Raw genomic sequence first — 20,569 nt, 5'->3', positions numbered from 1 at the left:
AATAAAAGTATTATCATTATTATTGAATAGGAAAAGGTAAAGGGACCCCTGACCGTTAGGTCCAGTCGTGGCCGACTCTGGGGTTGCGGCGCTCATCTCGCTTTATCGGCCGAGGGAGCCAGCGTACAGCTTCCGGGTCATGTGGCCAGCATGACTAAGCCGCTTCTGGCAAACCAGAGCAGTGCACGGAAATGCCATTTACCTTCCCGCTGGAGCGGTATCTATTTATCTACTTGCACTTTGACATGCTTTCGAACTGCTAGGTTGGCAGGAGCAGGGACCGAGCAACGGGAGCTCACCCTGTCGCGGGGATTCAAACCGCCAACCTTCTGATCCTATGCTCTGTGGTTTAACCCACAGCGCCACCCGCGTCCCACTATTATTGAATATTATTGAATAGGACGCCCCTATTTTCATTGGAGAAATGTTAGGGGGTATGCTTTTCTCTTGCCCACTGTGGCTTACAACTCTAAACCATTGTTTCCACAGCACCTCTGCTCTTTTCGCAGCAGTTTTTCTCCTTCTCTGGTTACTGCTCTGCTTTCCTAGACTCTAATTTTTCTGTTTGCCCTACCCCTCTCTATCTGAGAATTTGTTCTGAGTACCAGAACAGAACTCAGATCCTGGGATTCCATGTTGATGTAAAGGTCCATGCATTAAAAAATATATATAAATTCTGAAATGGATGATTAATCCAGAATGCGGCAGCTGGGATGGGTGACTGGGAGCGACTGCCGAGACCACATAACACCGGTCCTGAGAGATCTGCATTGGCTCCCAGTACGTTTCCGAGCACAATTCAAAGTGTTGGCGCTGATCTTTAAAGCCCTAAACAGCCTCGGACCACTATAGCTGAAGGAGTGTCTCCACCCCCATCGTTCAGCCCAGACACGGAGGTCCTGTTCCAAGGGCCTTCTGGTGGTTCCCTCACTGCAAGAAGTGAGGTTACTGGGAACCAGGCAGAGGGCCTTCTCAGTAGTGGCACCCGCCCTATGGAGCACCCTCCCACCCGATGTCAAGGAAATAAACAAACATCTGACTTTTAGAAGACATCTAAAAGACATCACCTGTATCAGGAAATTATAAATGTCTAATGTTTTATCATTTTTAATGTCCTGTAAGCTGCCCAGAGTGACTGGGGAAAGCCAGCCAGATGGGTGGGGTATAAATAATAATATTAGTATTATTAATAATATTATTCTTAAAGATTAGCACTTACACCAAAACAAGCACCTCTCCGAACTGTAGTCGGAGCGGCTTCTACAAACGCGCTGCTACCATCCTCATCATCAGTGATAGCAACGGAACCACAATAGATGAAGTAGAAACTGTCTGCCTGGTGTCCCTTTTTGATGATGACTCTCCTGCGACCAAACCTAGAAAGCAGACAACCGGACAAGATCATTAGCTAGTGGAAATATACCTGAACCGAAAGACGTCTGCTTACAGAAGCAACATAGGTAAAAAAAAGGTAAAGGTAAAGGACCCCTGGACAGTTACGTCCAGTCAAAGGCGACTATGGGGTTGCAGTGCTCATCTCGCTTTCAGGCCGAGGGAGCCGGCGTTTGTCCACAGACAGCTTTCTGGATCATGTGGTCAGCATAACTAAACTGCTTCTGGCACAATGGGACACCGTAATGGAAACCAGAGCACACGGAAATGCTGTTTACCTTCCCACCACTGTGATACCTATTTATCTACTTGCACTGGCATGCTTTCCAACTGCTAGGTTGGCAGGAGCTGGGACAGAACAACGGGAGCTCACTCCGTTGCGGGGATTTGAACCGCCGACCTTCTGATTGGCAAGCCCAAGAGGCTCAGTGGTTTAGACCACAGTGCCACCTGTGTAGGAATGGTATATTTAGACTGAGTTGTACACAAATCCCATTAGTAACTGTACAATCCACACTTTGTCATGCGGTCTGCCGCATACAGCAAACCACTCCTGCATTTTTTTTAAGCACGGGAGGTGACTCCAATTTAAAAAGCAGCTGCTGCAACATCCCCGGTTTATGTTTGAACTGGGGTCTGAGTCCCTGATTCTGCTGCTTGCCAAACCCTGCTCCCTGCTCTCCTCCTCGGTAACCCATTAGATCTTATGCAGCTGCTATAGACATACCCTCCAACATTTCTCCAATAAAAATAAACAAGGTAAAGGTAAAGGACCCTTGACAGTTAAGTCCAGTCGCGAACGACTCTGGGATTGCGGCACTCATCTCACTTTACTGGCCAAGGGAGACGACATTTGTCCGCAGACAGTTTCTCCAGGTCATGTGGCCAGCATGACTAAGCCACTTCTGGCGAAACCAGAGCAGCGCATGGAAACGTTGTTTACTTTCCCGCCAGAGCGGTACATATTTATCTACTTGCACTGGTGTGCTTTCGAACTGCTAGGTTGGCAGGAGCTGGGACAAAGCAACGGGAGCTCACAACGTCGCGGGGATTCGAACCGCCAACCTTCCAATCGGCAAGCCCAAGAGGATCGGTGGTTTAGACCACAGCGCCACTGGCATGGCCACAGCGCCAATAAAAATAGGGACGTCCTATTCCAGAATAATAATTTTACTATTGATACTCAGCCCATCTACCGGGTTGCCCCAGCCACTCTGGGCGGCTTCCAAGATATATAAAAACATAATAAACAACAAACATTTTTTAAAAAAAACTTCCCTATACAGGGCTGCCTTCAGACGGCTCGGGAGTCAAATAACTCCATACCCTCCAAAATTTCTCTGAAGAAAATAGGGACGCCCTAAGGAAAGGATACCGGGACGCGGGTGGCGCTGTGGGTTAAACCACAGAGCCTAGGGCTTGCTGATCAGAAGGTTGGCGGTTCGAATTCCCGCAACAGGGTGAGCTTCCGTTGATCGGTCCCAGCTCCTACCAACCTAGCAGTTCGAAAGCATGTCAAAGTGCAAGTAGATAAATAGGTACCACTCCGGCGGGAAGGTAAACGGCGTTTCCGTGCTCTGCTCTGGTTCGCCAGAAGCGGCTTAGTCATGCTGGCCACATGACCCGGAAACTGTACGCCGGCTCCCTCGGCCAATAAAGCGAGATGAGTGCCGCAACCCCAGAGTCGGTCACGACTGGACCTAACGGTCAGGGGTCCCTTTACCTTTAAGAAAAGGATGTTCTAGGATCAAATCAGAAACTGGGACGGCTTTTGTAAAGCGGGGACTGTCCCTGGGAAATAGGGGCACTTGGAGAGTCTGAATAGACCATGAGATCACCAGAGAGCCACTTCTGGGCGCCTTCCTCAATCCCGCACTGTTCCTTCTGCCATTCTTCGTGCCAAGCAATGGTGGCAGAGGCCTGCCAGGCCCTACTTCCTTCTCCCCACGGCTGGGCTGACTCTCCATGTTAACTGGCACTGCCAGAAGCAGCAGAAGCAGATTGCCAAGCTGGTGGGCAATAGTGGCGCCAGCTAGCCTGCCCTTCTCGACTCAAGGCTGGCAGGCAGAGGAGCCAGTGGGCCTCTTTTTTAAACTGAGACTTCCAGATCTAGCTCTAGCTCTTTTTGGACCAGGATCGAACCAGCTTCAGTAACCCATCCCCTGGTAACCGCACAAGTGTGGTTTATCGCGATGGCCACTGCAAGCGCTGTGCTTCAAAACAGCCGGGGAGCTGCAGCTGGCGCAGAATGTGCCCACCTGACTATTGCAAGGGGTAAGTATGGGAGGGTATAATAGCAATCCTGAAAGCAGTGCCTGTGAGCTACCAGCACTGGCATACAAAGGGGGGACTCGGGAGCGCCACTGTACTGTTATGTACTGAAGTTCTCACCCTGGGCCAGCAGGGGGATACTGTAAATAGTTTTCACTCAGGTCCACATATGCAAATAAGGAATTGAAAGTGACATTCAGTGATTGGATAGTTACAGAAAGTTGTTACTGTTGCGTTGTAGTGGAGCTCTATATAAGCAGGCTGGCTGAACCTTTCAACCCAGTTCTGTTCTGGGCCTGTGAATAAACAAGAGCTGTTTGAAGAATCGCTGTGTTGCCTGATATGTTCACCCACAACTTAACAGGTACCATTTGGGGAAAGGGTGCCATCGCGGCTGCTGCCCCCAGGACATGTGCCATGCCCCCGTGGGCAATGCACCATGCCCCCGGGACGCATGCCAGCCACGCCCCTGCCTGTTCTCTGCTCCAGGGGCTGCAGCATGTTGCTTCTCCACTGGCTACCAGGCTCATTTCAGGGTATTGGTATTAGAATTTAGATCTCTGGACAATTCAGAAAGATGGAATCAAATTACAGAAATACACTGGATTGCTACAAAGCCCACCATCGCCACCCTTCCGGTTACCGTTCGAAGCGAATCACTTTGGCCAGAAGACTTTGCAGGGTTGGACTATACTGTCGAAAGCTTTCCACGAACTGCAAGCGGTTCTGCAAATGTTTTATTTCAGAATCAGTCCTCCACGCTGGTGGCTTCTTGGTGATTTGGATTGCTTTAAAAGGAAAATGCTCCTGTGAAGATACCAGACATCGTTTAGATTAATAGACAAGCACATTTATGTGGGTGATCGAAGGCATTCCTATGCTCCCGACAGACTGGAGCATTATTTTTCTTCTCAGGATATAAAACCAAATGACCTTCTTCTTTCCTTTTAGGTGCACCTGCAGAACATTTTATACAGCTGTCCACGAGATTGTCTTACACTGAGAATCACAATTCAACTGAGAAAGCAATGGCTGCATTTTTTATTATGATTTTTTATTAAATTTTCTGTTTTACAATGTCAGATAAACATTTTACATACGTAAGATATCCATGGCTTCCCTTCCTCTCTTTCCATGGTTCATTTTGCATATCTTATATCCCTGCATATTTTACAAAAACTATACCAATCGGTTTTCCATTATTACATCCATCAAAACTTATTTACACTGTTGTCTTAATGCTGCCAGCGTTTTCAGCTGTACACAATTATTTTCCATATATTCAATAAACATTTTCCCATTTTCTTTAAATGTACGTTCTTCTTGTTTTCTTATTCTATATGTCTGCAAGTTGTGCATATTCTGTCAACCTACTGTATTTTTCCGTCTATAAGACGAGGTGTTAACATCAGCAAAACATTGTGCCTTAATAAAATAAGAAGAGAAGCTTTTGGGGGGATGCTAAAGGCATAGAGTGGGGATATTACATCAATCGCCGCGCTCCTCCTGTGTAACGTTGCGCTGCCCGCACACAAATGGAGCCGCATGAAGATACTGCAAGGCAAAAATGGACTGCCTACAGCCTCTCTCCCCGTTGTAGGGAAGGCAGAGTGGGAGGAGGCAAGCAGAATACTGTATGGAGGCTCCACGGAAAGTGCTTAAAGTAATTGAAAAAAAGCTTCACCACTCTTTCCCACCCCCAAAAGCTCAACTCTGCCCCCCACTCAAAGCTCAGCAACTGCCAGCGAGGGAACAGCTGATAGGCGGCCCGTTAGATGCCTGGGGCTGTTAGCCTCTGGGCAATCCTCCCTGTTAAGTTGTGGGTGAACATATCAGACCACACAGCGATTCTTCAAACAGCTCTTGTTTATTCACAGGCCAGAACAGAACTGAACTGAAGGGTTCAGCCAGCCTGCTCTATATAGAGCTCCACTAGAACGTAACAGTAACCATTTTCCGTAACTATCCAATCACTGAATGTCACTTTCAATCCCTTATTTGCATATGTGGACCTGAGTGAAAACTATCTACAGTAACCCCCTGCTGGCCCAGGGTGAGAACTTCAGTACATAACTGTCAGGGAACTGCCATCGGAAGGAAGGGAAGTGAAAGGGCTCACACAGGTTGGGAGAGACTCAGCAGCTGAAGAGGGAACCAGTAGGGGGAGAGGAGCTGAGCTGAGGGAAAGTGAGCTGGAGGGATGGCTCAGAGACACTTCCAGCGAAAACAGTGGGGAGGTTTCAGGACCTCCTGTAGGGACACCCACTCCTCGCCGGAAACTGTCATGCAGAGAGTCCAGAAGACGTGTTTCCGTTAAGGAGCTTTTATGTTGGAAGCGATTCCGAAAGCAACCACTGTCGGAATCTGCCAGCGACTGACGGAGCCATGTTTAAGGGGCTCCGTTACAGACAGAGGTTTGCAAACTTGACCAAACTCTGAGGGACTAGGATTTTACACACAAGCAGCTCATCGTCCCATCACAGCATTCCGACAGTCTCCGTGAGCAGCTTGTGCAGGAGAAGGCATCATGAGCAACCCAGCCGGAACCGGAGAAGCAGGAGCTGGAGCGGGTCCAAGCCTGGAAGAAAGGTACCGGGTGTTGGAGGTCCAGCTAGCGCTGCAGACGGCGAGGCTCGAGGAGAGGAGGGCTCAGGATGCAGACAAAAAGGGGAAAGACACCCAGCTCGTCAGAAAGGTACCAGGATTGGTGCAGAAGTTTGGGGGGGAGCCCAAAGACTATCATGGCTTTCGGACAGAGATGCAATATGCCCTCAATCTGCAGTTTGATGAATTCCCTGACGAGGAATCACGAGTGGCTTTCGTGATTGGGCATCTTGAAAAGGGGGCGAGAGACTGGGTTAGACCCCTGATGGCAGCGAATAGTGACGTCCTAAAGGACACGATGAAGTTCTTTCGCGCCATGGATCTGATGTTTTCCAGCGATATTGAACAGGGAGTGGTCCGCAGACAGTTAATGGCTTGCAAACAGGGGAGCCGATCTGTCCGTGAGTACTGGACTGAGTTCACCATGTTGATCCATAAATTGGGGTGGGATCTATCGGCGGAACCCATTCAAATGCTCTTTGAAGAAGGGCTTTCTTCGGCTGTGAAAGACGAACTTTCCCGGGCGCCCAGGGCGGAGTCTATGGACCAGCTGACCAAATCAGCGCTGACCATAGGAGCGCGCCAGGAGGCGAGAGCATTGGAGAGGCGGGAAGGGAAGGGGGAACGTTGGAAGGAGTTCCGCATTCCAGACATTCCAGAGCCAACTTTCCCGCCGGCAGAGCCGATGGAAATCGGAACAGCGCGCGCGCGCGCAGTTTCAAAGCCCAGTGAGGGGGGAAAGAAGGAGGGAAAAGGCGCCCGGAAATGCTATCTCTGCCAACAGCCAGGTCACTTTGCCAGAGTCTGCCCCCAGAGGAAGGAATGGCAAGGGATGGTAGGAGCTGTGGAGGGAAGAGAGGAAGAAATACCGAAGCAAGTAAAAGCCAACACCTGGCTGCCACCGTCGGGGCACAGCAGCCAGGCCAAAGAGCAGTGAAAGTGCCCACGCCAGAACCTCCTAAACCCGCCCTAGTGATAGAAGTGGCGCTAGAGCTGCCAAACGGACACCCTCTAAAGATAAAGGCGCTGTTGGACTCAGGCAGCTCCTGCAATTTCATGAGCAAAGAGTTTGCAGCTGAACACCAGATACAGACGATCCCTTTAAGCAACCCCCTGCAGGTGACCACGATCGATGGCAGGGAGCTGTTGGGAGGAGAAGTCAGCTTGCAGACCGTCCCAATGATAATGAAGGTGGCAAGGCACACCGAACTGATAGCGTTTAATGTGGCCACCTTGGGAGGAGCTCCCATTATATTGGGGATGAGCTGGCTAGCGTTACATGATCCGCTGGTGGGCTGGCATCAGAGAGTGGTTTCTTTTGGTTCAGCACATTGCTTAGAACACTGCAAAGAGGGAAAGGGTTTGGCAGGGGCCCAAGCCACCCTAGCAGGGACTGAAGTAACGGAGAACGTGAAGGTACCACGACAATACGCAGATCTCCGCGACGTCTTCAGCGAAAGGGAAGCTGACCAACTACCCCCGCATAGACCCTTTGACTGTCAAATCAATTTACTCCCTGGGGCACAGCTCCCTGTAGGCAAGCTGTACGCCATGTCAGACAGAGAGATGCAGGAGCTAAGAGAGTTCATTGACAAGAACCTGAAGAGAGGGTTCATCAGAGAGTCCAGGGCGGTGGGGGGCAGCCCAGTGTTTTTTGTGGATAAAAAAAACACGAACAAGCCGAGGCTTGTGTGTGACTTCAGGGCCTTAAATGCAGTGTCAGAACCAGTGGCTTTCCCTATGCCCAGGATTGACGACATTTTGACAAGGGTCAGGAAGGGAAAGATTTTTACTAAACTGGACCTAAGGGGGGCGTACAACCTGATACGAATAAGGAAGGGGGATGAATGGAAAACCACCATGTTCACCCCTTTGGGGGCATTTGAATATTTAGTTATGCCCTTCGGCCTACAAGGAGGCTCCGCGTGCTTTCAATCGTTTATGAACCACGTCCTGGGGCCTTTGCTTTACAAGAATTGTGTGGCCTTCTTAGACGACGTGTTGGTGTATTCTGAGAATGAGGAGCAGCATGTGAGAGACGTCAGAGAAGTGTTGAGCAGGCTGCAAGCCAACCAGCTGTGGGTGAAACTGGAGAAGTGTCAGTTTCATACCAAGGAGGTGGAATTCCTGGGGTATCGCCTGTCAGACAAGGGATTGGCCATGGATCCCGGCAAGGTCCAGGCGGTGCTGGAATGGAAAACACCCAAAACAAGGAAGGATGTGCAGAGGTTCCTAGGATTTGGGAACTTCTATCGTAAGTTCATCCGAAACTTTGCCCACCTGACGGCGCCCATTACGGACTGTCTCAGCAGTAAGAAGAAGTTCGTTTGGACTGAGGAGGCGGAGCGAGCATTTGAGGAACTAAAAAGGGCCTTCGCCTCGGAACAACAACTCCTGCATGTGGATTTACAAAAACCGATGAGAGTGGAAACTGACGCATCAGACAGAGCGATTGGGGCGGTGCTTCTGCAGCCAGGGAAGGAGGAGTCAGAGTGGAGACCGTGTGCCTTTTTTTCGCGAAAGCTGAACAAATCCGAGAGGAACTACACGGTGTATGACCGAGAACTACTAGCCATTCATGAGGCGTTCCGGAGATGGAGGCACCTGCTAATTGGGGCACAACATAAGGTGCAAGTGTGCACTGACCACAAGAACCTAGAGTATTGGAGGACGGCACGAGTGCTCAACCAACGGCAAGTGAGATGGGCCCAGGAGTTCTCCAAATTTAACTTTGAGATTTGTTACGTGCCAGGCCCAGAGAACATTAGGGCGGACGCTCTCTCACGCAAACCTGAATATTTGGAGGGGGAGGGAGCACCCGAAGAGAGACATGTCATTCCAGAGGACCGCTGGGTGTGTGGGGCGGCATTGGTGGGACAAAGAGAACTGGTAGAGGAAACAGAGAATGATGAATACGCCCAGAATAAGCTCAGAGGTCTTAGGGGTGAGGGAGAGGAACCAGGGGGTTTCGAGGAAAGAAATGGAGCTTTGTATTACAAAGGGGCACTGTATATCCCTGAAGGAGACTTAAGGGGGAGGGTACTCAAGCAGTTGCACGACAGCCCCACGGCGGGGCATTTTGGACAACACAAAACCATGTGGTTGGTCACCAGGGAATTTTGGTGGCCTAAGGTGAGGGAAGATGTACGGGAGTATGTAAGAGGGTGTGAGCAATGCCAGCGAGCCAAAGGGGAGAGGCGGGCACCGGCGGGGCTATTAGAACCCTTACCAACCCCAGAACGACCTTGGGAGGCAGTGTCGATAGATTTTATGACTGATCTGCCGAAGTCCAAGGGGAAAACAGCCATCATGGTGGTGGTAGACCTACTAACAAAGATGTGCCACTTTGTAGCCTGCTCGCATGCAGTCACGGCGGAAGAGACAGCGAAGTTATTTGTAGAACACATTTTTAGGTTGCACGGGGTGCCATTGAGGGTGGTCTCAGACCGAGGAAAACAATTTACTTCCAGGTTCTGGAGGAAGCTCATGAGCTTACTGCAGGTGGAGGTCAACTTTTCGACTGCCCGGCACCCTGAAACCAACGGGCAGGCGGAAAGAGCAAACGGTGTCCTCCAGCAATACCTGAGGTGTTATGTCAATGACAGAGAGAATGACTGGGTAGAAAAGTTGGCGCTGGCGGAATTTGCCTACAACAATGCCGAGAATGTGTCCACAGGGATGAGCCCCTTCTTGGCTAATTATGGGTGTCATCCCAGGGGTTTCCCAGGGGGAGAAGGGGAGAGATGGAGCGTCCCGGCAGCCGAGCATTTTGTAGAAGAAATGGAAGCAATCCATCGTCAGCTCCAACTCAACTTAGAAAGGGCGAAGGAAGAATACAAGAGGCAGGCAGACAAGAACCGAAGGGAAGGTGAAACCATAAGGGTGGGAGATAGGGTGTGGCTGTCAACCCAAGGGTTGCCGTTCAAAGGAGGTTGTAAGAAATTAAGACCCAGGAGATTGGGTCCCTTTGAGGTCATTCAACAGGTCAACCCAGTGGCTTTCAGGCTCCGGTTACCCAACCACATGAAACTGCACCCAGTATTTCACAGGTCGTTACTGTCACCGTATGAGGGGGGACGAGAAGGGATGTCCACTCGGGGACCCATCATAGAAGAAAGGGAATGCAGCAGCCATGTGGCAGAAATCCTCGACGCCAGGTGGAAGGGGGATCAGGTGGAGTATTTGGTAGCGTGGGAAGGAGAACCGGAGTCAGAAAACACTTGGGTAATGGCAGAAGATATCAATGACGAGGTATTGATAGAAACGTTCCATCAAAGGTTCCCAAGGAAACCTCAGCCTGTGGAGAGGTTCCGGAGGGAATACTTTGGGACCACCGATGAGGAGGAGGAGTTGGAAGGATTCTCGGACTCGGAAGGGGAAGGGGAGATGGACTCTGAGGAGGAGGAGTACTTCGAGACCAGGAACCGCAACAGGTGGAGAGAAGTGTTCGGGACATCGGAAGATGAAGGAAGTTCATTCCGGGGTTTTGCCTCCTCACCGCCCGTAGAGGAGGGGGCGAGAGGGGATGAAGGGGGCCCTGGAGGGGAGGTGGATGTCAGGGAACTGCCATCGGAAGGAAGGGAAGTGAAAGGGCTCACACAGGTTGGGAGAGACTCAGCAGCTGAAGAGGGAACCAGTAGGGGGAGAGGAGCTGAGCTGAGGGAAAGTGAGCTGGAGGGATGGCTCAGAGACACTTCCAGCGAAAACAGTGGGGAGGTTTCAGGACCTCCTGTAGGGACACCCACTCCTCGCCGGAAACTGTCACGCAGAGAGTCCAGAAGACGTGTTTCCGTTAAGGAGCTTTTATGTTGGAAGCGATTCCGAAAGCAACCACTGTCGGAATCTGCCAGCGACTGACGGAGCCATGTTTAAGGGGCTCCGTTACAGACAGAGGTTTGCAAACTTGACCAAACTCTGAGGGACTAGGATTTTACACACAAGCAGCTCATCGTCCCATCACAATAACACTCCCCTCCCCCCACAAATTTCAACAAGTCAGGGCAATTTCCCCCCATTTTCTTAATTTGGGGTCGCCAAAAATAGGGGGCGTCCTATACACGGGGGTGTCCAATACACAGAAAAATACAGTAAGTTGCCAATTTTTTTATGTTTGAGACCTTGCTCATTTTCCATTTGGGGGCTAACAAAACACGGGGGGCAGTTGTTACATACATAAATCACCTTTTCTGACACCTGGGAATTTCAGTCTGGGTTACCCCCAACAGAAAGGACTCTGGTTTGGGCGGGGGAGGGGAGTAATTTTAAACATTTTGTTAAATTCATTATAAATCATTTTCCAACACTTTTACCCTTTTACATGTCCATCCAGAGATTCTTAAGTATGGAGCCGTTTGTCAACTTCTTTGTTATTTTTAGTTGAGTTGAAGCTAGTACATATGGGAGCCCTCCTGTTTCCTCTGCTAGGTGCATCCCTGGACTCCTGCCCCCCCCCCCCAGCAGTGCCGTATTTACGTATAAGCTAAACAAGCTATAGCTTAGGGCCCCACTCTCTTGGGGGGCCCAAAAAATTTAAAGAAAAAAAACCCTGGATGTACATTTCCAAAATATAAGATAAAAAACACACAAATAAAATAAAACCTGAATACAGCAACAGTGTTTTGTGTTGTGTAGGATCCTGTGATGTAAGTCATGGGTCCCGCCTGCTAGCCTGCTCCCTAAAATATCACTGGTTTGCTCATTTCTATATATAGGGTCAGGTCACAGGTGGCGCTGTGGGTTAAACCAGAGAGCCTAGGACTTGCCGATCAGAAGGTTGGTGGTTCGAATCCCCGCGACGGGGTGAGCTCCCCTTCCTCGGGGTGAGCTCCTGCCCAGCTAGCAGTTCAAAAGCACGTCAAAGTGCAAGTAGATAAATAGGTACTGCTCCGGTGGGAAGGTAAACGGCGTTTCCGTGCGCTGCTCTGGTTCGCCAGAAGCAGCTTAGTCATGCTGGCCACATGACCCGGAAGCTGTACGCCGGCTCCCTCGGCCAATAAAGCGAGAGGAGCGCCGCAACCCCAGAGTCGGTCACGACTGGACCTAATGGTCAGGGGTCCCTTTACCTTTATATATAGGGTGCCTACATTCTGCATGGACTGGTCGCATGGAAACATGTGCAAATGGCTTTAGATAGCTATTAGGTCCATAAATTATCATATAGCATATATTCAACACAAAAAACAGCGACAATTTGTTGTTGACAAAGGACAGCTGGGCATATAAAGGCCCCCATTACCTTCAGTAGCTTAGGGCCTCATCAAATCTAAATCTGGCCCTGCCTCCAAGCCCTACCCCATGGCATTGCTGACTGACGCTCTCTCCTGCTATGTGTAGATCTTTGGGTGTGAATCACACCACGGTGGTCCCGCAATCTCTCAACTTTTCTTCTTCTTCTTCTTCTTCAATGGTGATGCTTCAAAATGGCCTCTGCTTTGATCTCATGGTGGGGAGGTGTTATGTACTGAGTTGAATAGGATCCAAAATGCAGCAGTCTGATTGGTCCTAGAACAATAGGATTCAGAATGCAGCAGTCTGATTGGTCCTAGAACAATAGGATCCAGAATGCAGCAGTCTGATTAGTCTACAGGAGCCACCCAATCCAGCTCCAGGTGGAAGTGAATCCGCAACCTGATTGGCCTACAGGTGAATCCCGGAAATAGCCAATCACGTGGGGCCCATTGTGTAAATATTGTATATAAAGCAGATACTTTGGGGGAACTTCCATTCCTTCTCACCACTATGAGCTGAATAAAGAGCATGAAATCCACTCTCGACTCCGAGCATATTTCAGGAGGTCACTTGGGAAGCAAAAGAGCATTTCAGGATTGTGCTAAGGTGAGCCACATCACTGATGAGGAAGCAGGCAGGGCGATGTATTCAAAGACCACTTCTCAAGGAAGAAGCAGTGTCACCCTTGGCTTATTAAGCCACTTTCCCCAGTAATAGCAAAACACACCAAACGGTTATATTCAAGCAACTGAACTAAACCTACAAACACAAATGCCTACTGTTACTGTAAGGGCAAGAAAAGACATAAGATGGTTTCTCCTGACCTTTGAAACACTGAACTCATGGCGATCAAACACAGCATTGGCAGTTTTCTTGTCCTGTAAGTTAGACAACAAGCTGCAATTAATTTCATTATGCATCACACAAGAAAAGTAAGTTAGCTCTTTTAAATAATTTTATTATAATTAAGAAGTCCTATGACCCTTTAGCACTGGTGGTATAGTGGTGAGCATAGCTGCTTTCTAAGCAGTTGACCCGGGTTTGTTTCCCGGGCAACGCAGAGAGTATTTCTAGGGACGCGGGTGGTGCTGTGGGTTAAATCACAGAGCCTAGGACTTGCCGATCAGAAGGTCGGCGGTTCGAAACCCCCATGATGGGGTGAGCTCCTGTTGCTCGGTCCCTGCTCCTGCCAACCTAGCAGTTCGAAAGCACGTCAAAGTGCAAGTAGATAAATAGGTACCACTCTGGCGGGAAGGTAAACGGCGTTTCCGTGCACTGCTCTGGTTCGCCAGAAGCGGCTTAGTCATGCTGGCCACATGACCCGGAAGCTGTACGCCGGCTCCCTCAGCCAATAAAGTGAGATGAGCACCGCAACTCCAGAGTCGTTCGCGACTGGACCTAACAGTCAGGGGTACCTTTACCTTTACCCTTTTATGACCCTTTAAGGACTTATAAGCTACGCAAGGTCCGGTGCAGTTTCAAATTGGATGGGCGAATGGCACGTTGAGATTACTGCATCCCAGGGGGTTGGACTAGATGACCCTTGGGGTCCCTTCCAACTTACAGAGAATCTTACTGTGTTTCTATTCTATGATTTCAGCACAAGCCAACTTCATTGGGTGCAGCAGGTTCCTCAACCTCTGCTTCAAAGGCTCAGGCAATCATCATTATTTTATTAAATAGAAAAAGCACCAATGAGGAACGAGAGCAATCGTAAATACAAGACTTTTGGTTGTGGTATTTTTGTGTGTGTGTGTTTTGCGATATTCCTTACTTCCTCAATCACCCCACGAGTGTCTTTCTCTACCAGGTGAAAACATGAGAATCCTTTCAGTCCACGCCGGAAGCACCGACATACCTTGATCATCAGGATAACATTCTTAAAAAACCTGTGGAAGTTCTTTGGGGGTGGGGGAAGGAAAAATGCAATGAAAAAAACAATGGTGTCACTTCTGTTTTGAGGAGACAGGATAGAGATAGATAGATAGATAGATAGATAGATAGATAGATAGATGATAGATAGAGATAGATGACAGATAGATAGATAGATAGATAGAGATAGATAGATAGATGATAGATAGATAGATGATTGATAGATAGATAGATAGATGATAGATAGATAGATAGATAGATAGTAGATAGAGATAGGTAGATGATAGATAGAGAGAGAGAGAGAGAGAGATTAGATGGATTAGATTACACACACACACACAAAACCAGATGGCTACACTACCATGTTCCACTTCGTAGACTGACTAATATAATATCAGATTTTTCTCTTTTCCTTCCATTACGGTGTTACTCCTTTGTCCTACCCAGGGCCGGCCCACTCATGAGGCACAGCGAAGTGACCACCTCAGGCGGCACAATCCACAGGGGCGGCAGATCCCCATGTAGGTCTTCATTCCTCCTTTGTTCCTGATATGTTGATCTCTACTCAATCCCTTCTTCCCTGGAGGGGAGGGGGGCACCGTTTTGTGGTTCGTCTCAGGCGCCAAAATATATTGGGCTGGCGTGCTGCTTCATCTCACCACTGAAGTATTTTTGTACCCTCATTGCTCCTTACCCATCAATGCTCCCTCTTATCCGACACTGCATCCCCCCCCCCCCATTAAAACTAATTTTATGGCCGAAAATAATGCTCTTTTTTCAGGTGACTTTGGCCACCGGCACTTTGTAATTTTACTCTTTCAAACTGCAGAGATGGCAAGCCTAAAACATGCTTTATCGGGGAGCGAGCTCCATGAAATTTATTGGGACTTACTTGTGAGAAGACATGCGTAAAAGATCAGGGCTGTTAAAAATCTGTTCAGCTTGGTCTTCTCTGATAAATCAGTTTTGTACTCCTCCTCTTCCTCACATTTTTCTCTCTTACACTCCTTCCCTCTTTAGTGTGCATCTGTCTTTCATTTAGAGCCAGTTAAATTTATTTTCTTTTCTTTGCCAGTCATTACCTACCTCCAAGGGGCTCAAACAGAAAATTAAGTGTCTCACGCAGGGAATAAGACATACCTGATATGCAATTCGCCGTCCCCTGGAAAATCGTCTAGAATCTATTAAGACAAAATTACACAGCCTGTTCTTAAAATCTTTGACCTGAACTTTGTCCACCTGTTAAGAGAATGAAAAGTCCATTTCCTCTCCCTCAACGTATAGACAGGTGGGAAGGTACCTTCTAGATCTCGGGATAATTTTGGTTTGGCTTTTTTGGGCTTCCTCTCCCAGCTGCGCTGTGGTGCCTCCCATATTCTTCCAGAGGACCCCACAATCTTGAGTAGAACTTCAGGGTATACTGATTTTCTACAATACATCCTCATTAAACCATTGCTGTCCAGTTTTTGTTACCTGTGCTGTCCTCCTGTGGGGTTTTTTTTTACTGGGCCTAATTTATGTGGATTATTGGGGGGGGGGTAATAAAATTCAATTGTGACATCAGCCTAGCCCAGGGGTCAGCAAACTTTTACAGCAGGGGGCCAGTCCACTGTCCCTCAGACCTTGTGGGGGGCCGGACTATATTGGGGGGGGGGGTGAACGAATTCCTATGCCCCGCAAATAACCCAGAGATGCATTTTAAATAAAAGGACACATTCTACTCATGTAAAAACACGCTATTTCCTGGACCGTCCATGGATCGGATTGAGCAGGCAATTGGGCCGGATCTGGCCCCTGGGCCTTAGTTTGCCTACCCATGGCCTAGCCAATGTGGACATGCAAAGCACTATAGCCTTATCAAGGCTCATATAGTAAAGGTAAAGGGACCCCTGACCATTAGATCCAGTCCTGACCGACTCTGGGGTTGCAGCGCTCATCTCGCTTTATTGGCCGAGGGAGCCAGCGTACAGCTTCCGGGTCATGTGGCCAGCATGACTAAGCTGCTTCTGGCAAACCAGAGCAGAGCACAGAAACATCGTTTACCTTCCCGCAGAGCAGTACCTATTTATCTACTTGCACTTTGACGTACTTTCAAACTGCTAGGTTGGCAGGAGCAGGGACCGAGCAACGGGAGCTCACCCCGTCACGGGGATTCAAACCGCCGACCTTCTGATCGGCAAGTCCTAGGCTCTGTGGTTTAACCCACAGCGCCACCCGCGTCCCTAAGGCTCATATAACTTCACATTAAACACTTTCTCTTTGTAGGTTCAGCCCATTTTATTATTTCCTGTAGACTCTGACTGCGAGATTTGGGATGAATAGCCTCCCAGAAGCTCTTTGAATAGTTTATATGAATTGCCGAAATGCAGTGGTGGCCAATAGCCAGCAGACTTGATGTAGCAGTGAGCATGGCAGCTAACGGTAGGTAATTTGTGGAGCTAAATGCATTTGCTACTGCCGCAAAACAATTGCCCGAAGGCAAAGTTTTGAGTCCGAAGCTGCATGCACACTAACTCATTTGTAGCACAAAAATGTATTGTTTTGAGCTTAGCAGGGGTTAGCCAGTATGATGCCTGTAAAGGTAAAGGGACCTCTGACCATTAGGTCCAGTCACGGACGACTCTGGGGTTATAGCGCTCATCTCACTTTACTGGCCAAGGGAGCCGGCGTACAGCTTCCGGGTCATGTGGCCAGCATGACTAAGCCGTTTACCTCCCCGTCAAAGTGGTACTGTTGTGTACTGAGTTGAATAGGATCCAAACTGCAGCAGTCTGATTGGTCCTAGAACAATAGGATCCAAAATGCAGCAGTCTGATTGGTCCTAGAACAATAGGATTCAGAATGCAGCAGTCTGATTGGTCCTAGAACAATGCAGCAGTATGATTGGTTGGCAGGAACCACCCAATCATGCTCCAGATAGAAGTGAATCCACAACCTGATTGGCTTACAGTAGAATTCCGGAATTAGCCAATCATGCGCAGCCCATTGTGTAAATAATGTATATAAAGCAGATACTTTGAGGGGACATTCATTCATTCCTCCTCACCACTATGAGCTGAATAAAGAGCATGAAATCACTTTGCGACTGAGTATATTTCAGGTACCTATTTATCTACTTGCACTTTGACGTGCTTTCGAACTGCTAGGTGGGCAGGAGCAGGGACCGAGCAACAGGAGTTCACCCCGTCGTGGGGATTCAAACCGCCGAGCTTCTGATCGGCAAGCCCTAGGCTCTGTGGTTTACACCACAGCGCCACTCGCGTCCCCATGTGCATTGCACCCAGCGCCCCCTGCTCCCCGCATTCCTTCAGGACAGGCGGCAGGTATTGGACAATCTGAGGGTGGGCTGCTCTCCCTCCCCCGGCCCTGGGGTTTTGGGGGGAGGATAACTACTCCCATATTATCCTCGTTATCCGCACGAAAGGGCTCTGCTGTTATGGGACAGCCATTCGCCATGCCAGTCAAACAGGAAGTGCTCAGCATGCTGCTTTCAATCTAGATTGATTCTAGATCCTGCCACCCAAAAGAGTGACAGCTGCATGCATTTGAAACCCCTGCCCTTGCTTGGGTTACCCATGCCTTTACCTCTCCGCACATGCCCCTGGCAAATGAAAAATAAAGTGGCAGTTCCAAGCTTGGAATATGCCCACCCTTGGCATCACTGGGCATCAATGCACACCACTGCTGCAATGATTTTTTAAACAAACACACACACACACACACACACACACACACACACACACACCTGACTTTATTTTTACAGAGTGTTCTGAGGCCGTGGGAAAGAGTGCGATATAAATATACCAGCTGCACCAATGCTAAGAGACAAGGCTCCAATAGGTCTATCCGTGGCTATTAGCTATGAAAAGCAAACTTCTGCAACAAAATGTTGCAGCATGAAGTGCTTCTGTTCAGGATGCACCACTCTATTCCCTCTCTAGACTGATATTTGGTTTCTCAGAACAGTCAGTCAGCAATTCTGGGCTGCATCAATAGGAGTATAGCATCTAGATCAAGGGAAGTAATAGTGCCACTTTATTCTGCTCTGGTCAGACCTCACCTGGAGTACTGTGTCCAGTTCTGGGCACCACAGTTCAAGAAGGACATTGACAAACTGGAACGTGTCCAGAGGAGGGCAACCAAAATGGTCAAAGGCCTGGAAACGATGCCTTATGAGGAACGGCTAAGAGAGCTGGGCATGTTTAGCCTGGAGAAGAGGAGGTTAAGGGGTGATATGATAGCCATGTTCAAATATATAAAAGGATGTCACATAGAGGAGGGATAAAGGTTGTTTTCTGCTGCTCCAGAGAAGCGGACACGGAGCAATGGATCCAAACTACAAGAAAGAAGATTCCACCTAAACATTAGGAAGAACTTCCTGACAGTAAGAGCTGTTCGACAGTGGAATTTGCTGCCAAGGAGTGTGGTGGAGTCTCCTTCTTTGGAGGTCTTTAAGCAGAGGCTTGACAACCATATGTCAGGAGTACTCTGATGGTGTTTCCTGCTTGGCAGGGGGTTGGACTCGATGGCCCTTGTGGTCTCTTCCAACTCTATGATTCTATGATTCTATGATTCTATGATTCATTCTGTATCCAGCGAACATTCCAATGGGTTGCTTTGTTTTGGTTTTTGCTTTTGGCAAGTTCCCAAAATTGGGGGCGGGGGGGGGGAGAGAATTTCCCCTAAATGTTTTTTGCAATTCTGCAAACTCTGGAGTTCCGTTGCAACTACTTTTCTCTCTTGCTTGTGTGGGGGTGCTGCTGTTTCGTTTATATAAGAAATAAGATCATTATGTGATAGATAAAAGGAAAGCTCTATAAATAGAGAGGATGTATCTCTCGGGAAGCAGGTGGCGCTGTGGGTTAAACCACAGAGCCTAGGACTTGCCGATCAGAAGGTCGGCGGTTCGAATCCCCGCGACGGGGTGAGCTCCCGTTGCTCGGTCCCTGCTCCTGCCAACCTAGCAGTTCAAAAGCATGTCAAAGTGCAAGTAGATAAATAGGTACCGCTCTGGCGGGAAGGTAAACGGCGTTTCCATGCGCTGCTCTGGTTCGCCAGAAGCTGCTTAGTCATGCTCGCCACATGACCCAGAAGCTGTACGCCGGCTCCCTCGGCCAATAAAGCGAGATGAGAGCCGCAACCCCAGAGTCGGCCACGACTGGACCTAATGGTCAGGGGTCCCTTTTCCTTTTTATCTCTTGGAATACTAGCTGTTGACAATAAACAACAGGGGATAGCCTCTTGTTTATCATCTCCAAGTCTGGCTTTAGACCTATCCAGACTCCAGAGGCATCTGCCCAATCATTGTTGGAAACACAATGCTGTCCAAAATAACTCAGTTTGCAGGTTTGCTACAAGGACCCGAAGAACTCTCCCTGACCGTCTTCAGAACAAGGGGGTATACATAAAAACTAAGTTGGTAGGAAATCACACTCTCAGCCACAACGCTGGAGAGAAGACCTCAATGAAATCAAAGTGAGAGCAAGTGTAGAAAAGGAATTTAATTAGACATGCAACAAGAGGATGTAGGATGATCATAGATGTGACCTTCAGGAACAGGTCAAGGAAGATATATCCTCCCCCTGCCCCCCACCTGCTGAATAAGGGAAGAGACTAGGTCATTCTGTCCTACTCCCCAGCACTCACTGAACCAAATATGCTGCAATCCGGCAGAATACAGTTCTCTTCTCCAGAGCTTTGCAGGCATGGCGAGAGGCTTCCCGGGAGTCACTTCGCTTGGAGGCCTTAGATTTCCCCCACCAAAAGACCTTCTGTGACAGAATCAGAACCAACGGCTATAGAATCGGGCAACTGCACTCTCAAGATAATCCACATTCCGTTCTATTTTCTAGAGGCAGAGAACACAAGAGCAGTCTTGCTAGCCTGGGCCTAACGTTTACACCACCTAGCGTTCTATTTCCATTCTTCTTTGGTAACAACTCATAGCTAAGTAAGATTAACTCACAGTCTTAACAGTGAGTCCGCAAGTGACTGTGGAGGCCAATTCTGGATCCACGCATCCTTCCACAGTGGGGACATAGGTTTCCGGGCGGCAGTTGATCATGGTGAGGATTTGCCAAGCGTGCCTTCCTCTTAGCACGTTTCTCCCTTTCGTCCTGAGTTCGAGCATCTTCAAAGTCCATGACACTTTTTGTAAAGGCTGGTCTTCAATTGTAGCGCTCACAATCCAGTGTTTGCCAGT

At 48.8% G+C, this 20,569-nt stretch overlaps 1 protein-coding gene and 1 long non-coding RNA gene across 6 annotated transcripts in view; one reads left to right on the top strand and one right to left on the bottom strand.

The window, feature by feature from the left end:
• The window catches only part of LOC308484931, a 211,789-nt gene extending 206,058 nt beyond the window's left edge, over window positions 1–5,731 (top strand). Inside the window, exon 3 of the long non-coding RNA XR_013990189.1 lies at window positions 4,747–5,731. This is a non-coding gene — a long non-coding RNA (uncharacterized lncRNA). The remainder of the gene's footprint in view (window positions 1–4,746) is intronic.
• The window catches only part of LOC308483266 (cyclic nucleotide-binding domain-containing protein 2-like), a 48,879-nt gene that overhangs the window by 23,008 nt on the left and 5,302 nt on the right, over window positions 1–20,569 (bottom strand). Inside the window, exons 1-6 of one of the 5 annotated variants that reach the window (XM_081016951.1) lie at window positions 20,014–20,138; window positions 15,508–15,548; window positions 14,270–14,395; window positions 13,320–13,373; window positions 4,307–4,470; window positions 1,220–1,376 (exon numbers count right to left, since the gene is read on the bottom strand). In XM_081016951.1, the coding sequence (XP_080873077.1) occupies window positions 1,220–1,376; window positions 4,307–4,470; window positions 13,320–13,373; window positions 14,270–14,395; window positions 15,508–15,548; window positions 20,014–20,074 (603 nt within the window). In that variant the 5' untranslated portion in view covers window positions 20,075–20,138. Of the gene's footprint in view, window positions 1–1,219; window positions 1,377–4,306; window positions 4,471–13,319; window positions 13,374–14,269; window positions 14,396–15,507; window positions 15,549–15,667; window positions 15,878–20,013; window positions 20,139–20,569 lie in introns of those variants that run through there. The other 4 variants (XM_081016950.1, XM_081016953.1, XM_081016954.1 and 1 more) reach the window with 4 other exon arrangements.

The sequence above is a fragment of the Podarcis pityusensis genome (assembly GCF_964106645.2).
Source record: "Podarcis pityusensis genome assembly, chromosome: 1".
NCBI classification, from domain to species: Eukaryota; Metazoa; Chordata; class Lepidosauria; order Squamata; family Lacertidae; genus Podarcis; species Podarcis pityusensis.
Note: the sequence above shows the minus strand (reverse complement) of the source record. Positions and strands in the feature narration are given on the sequence as shown.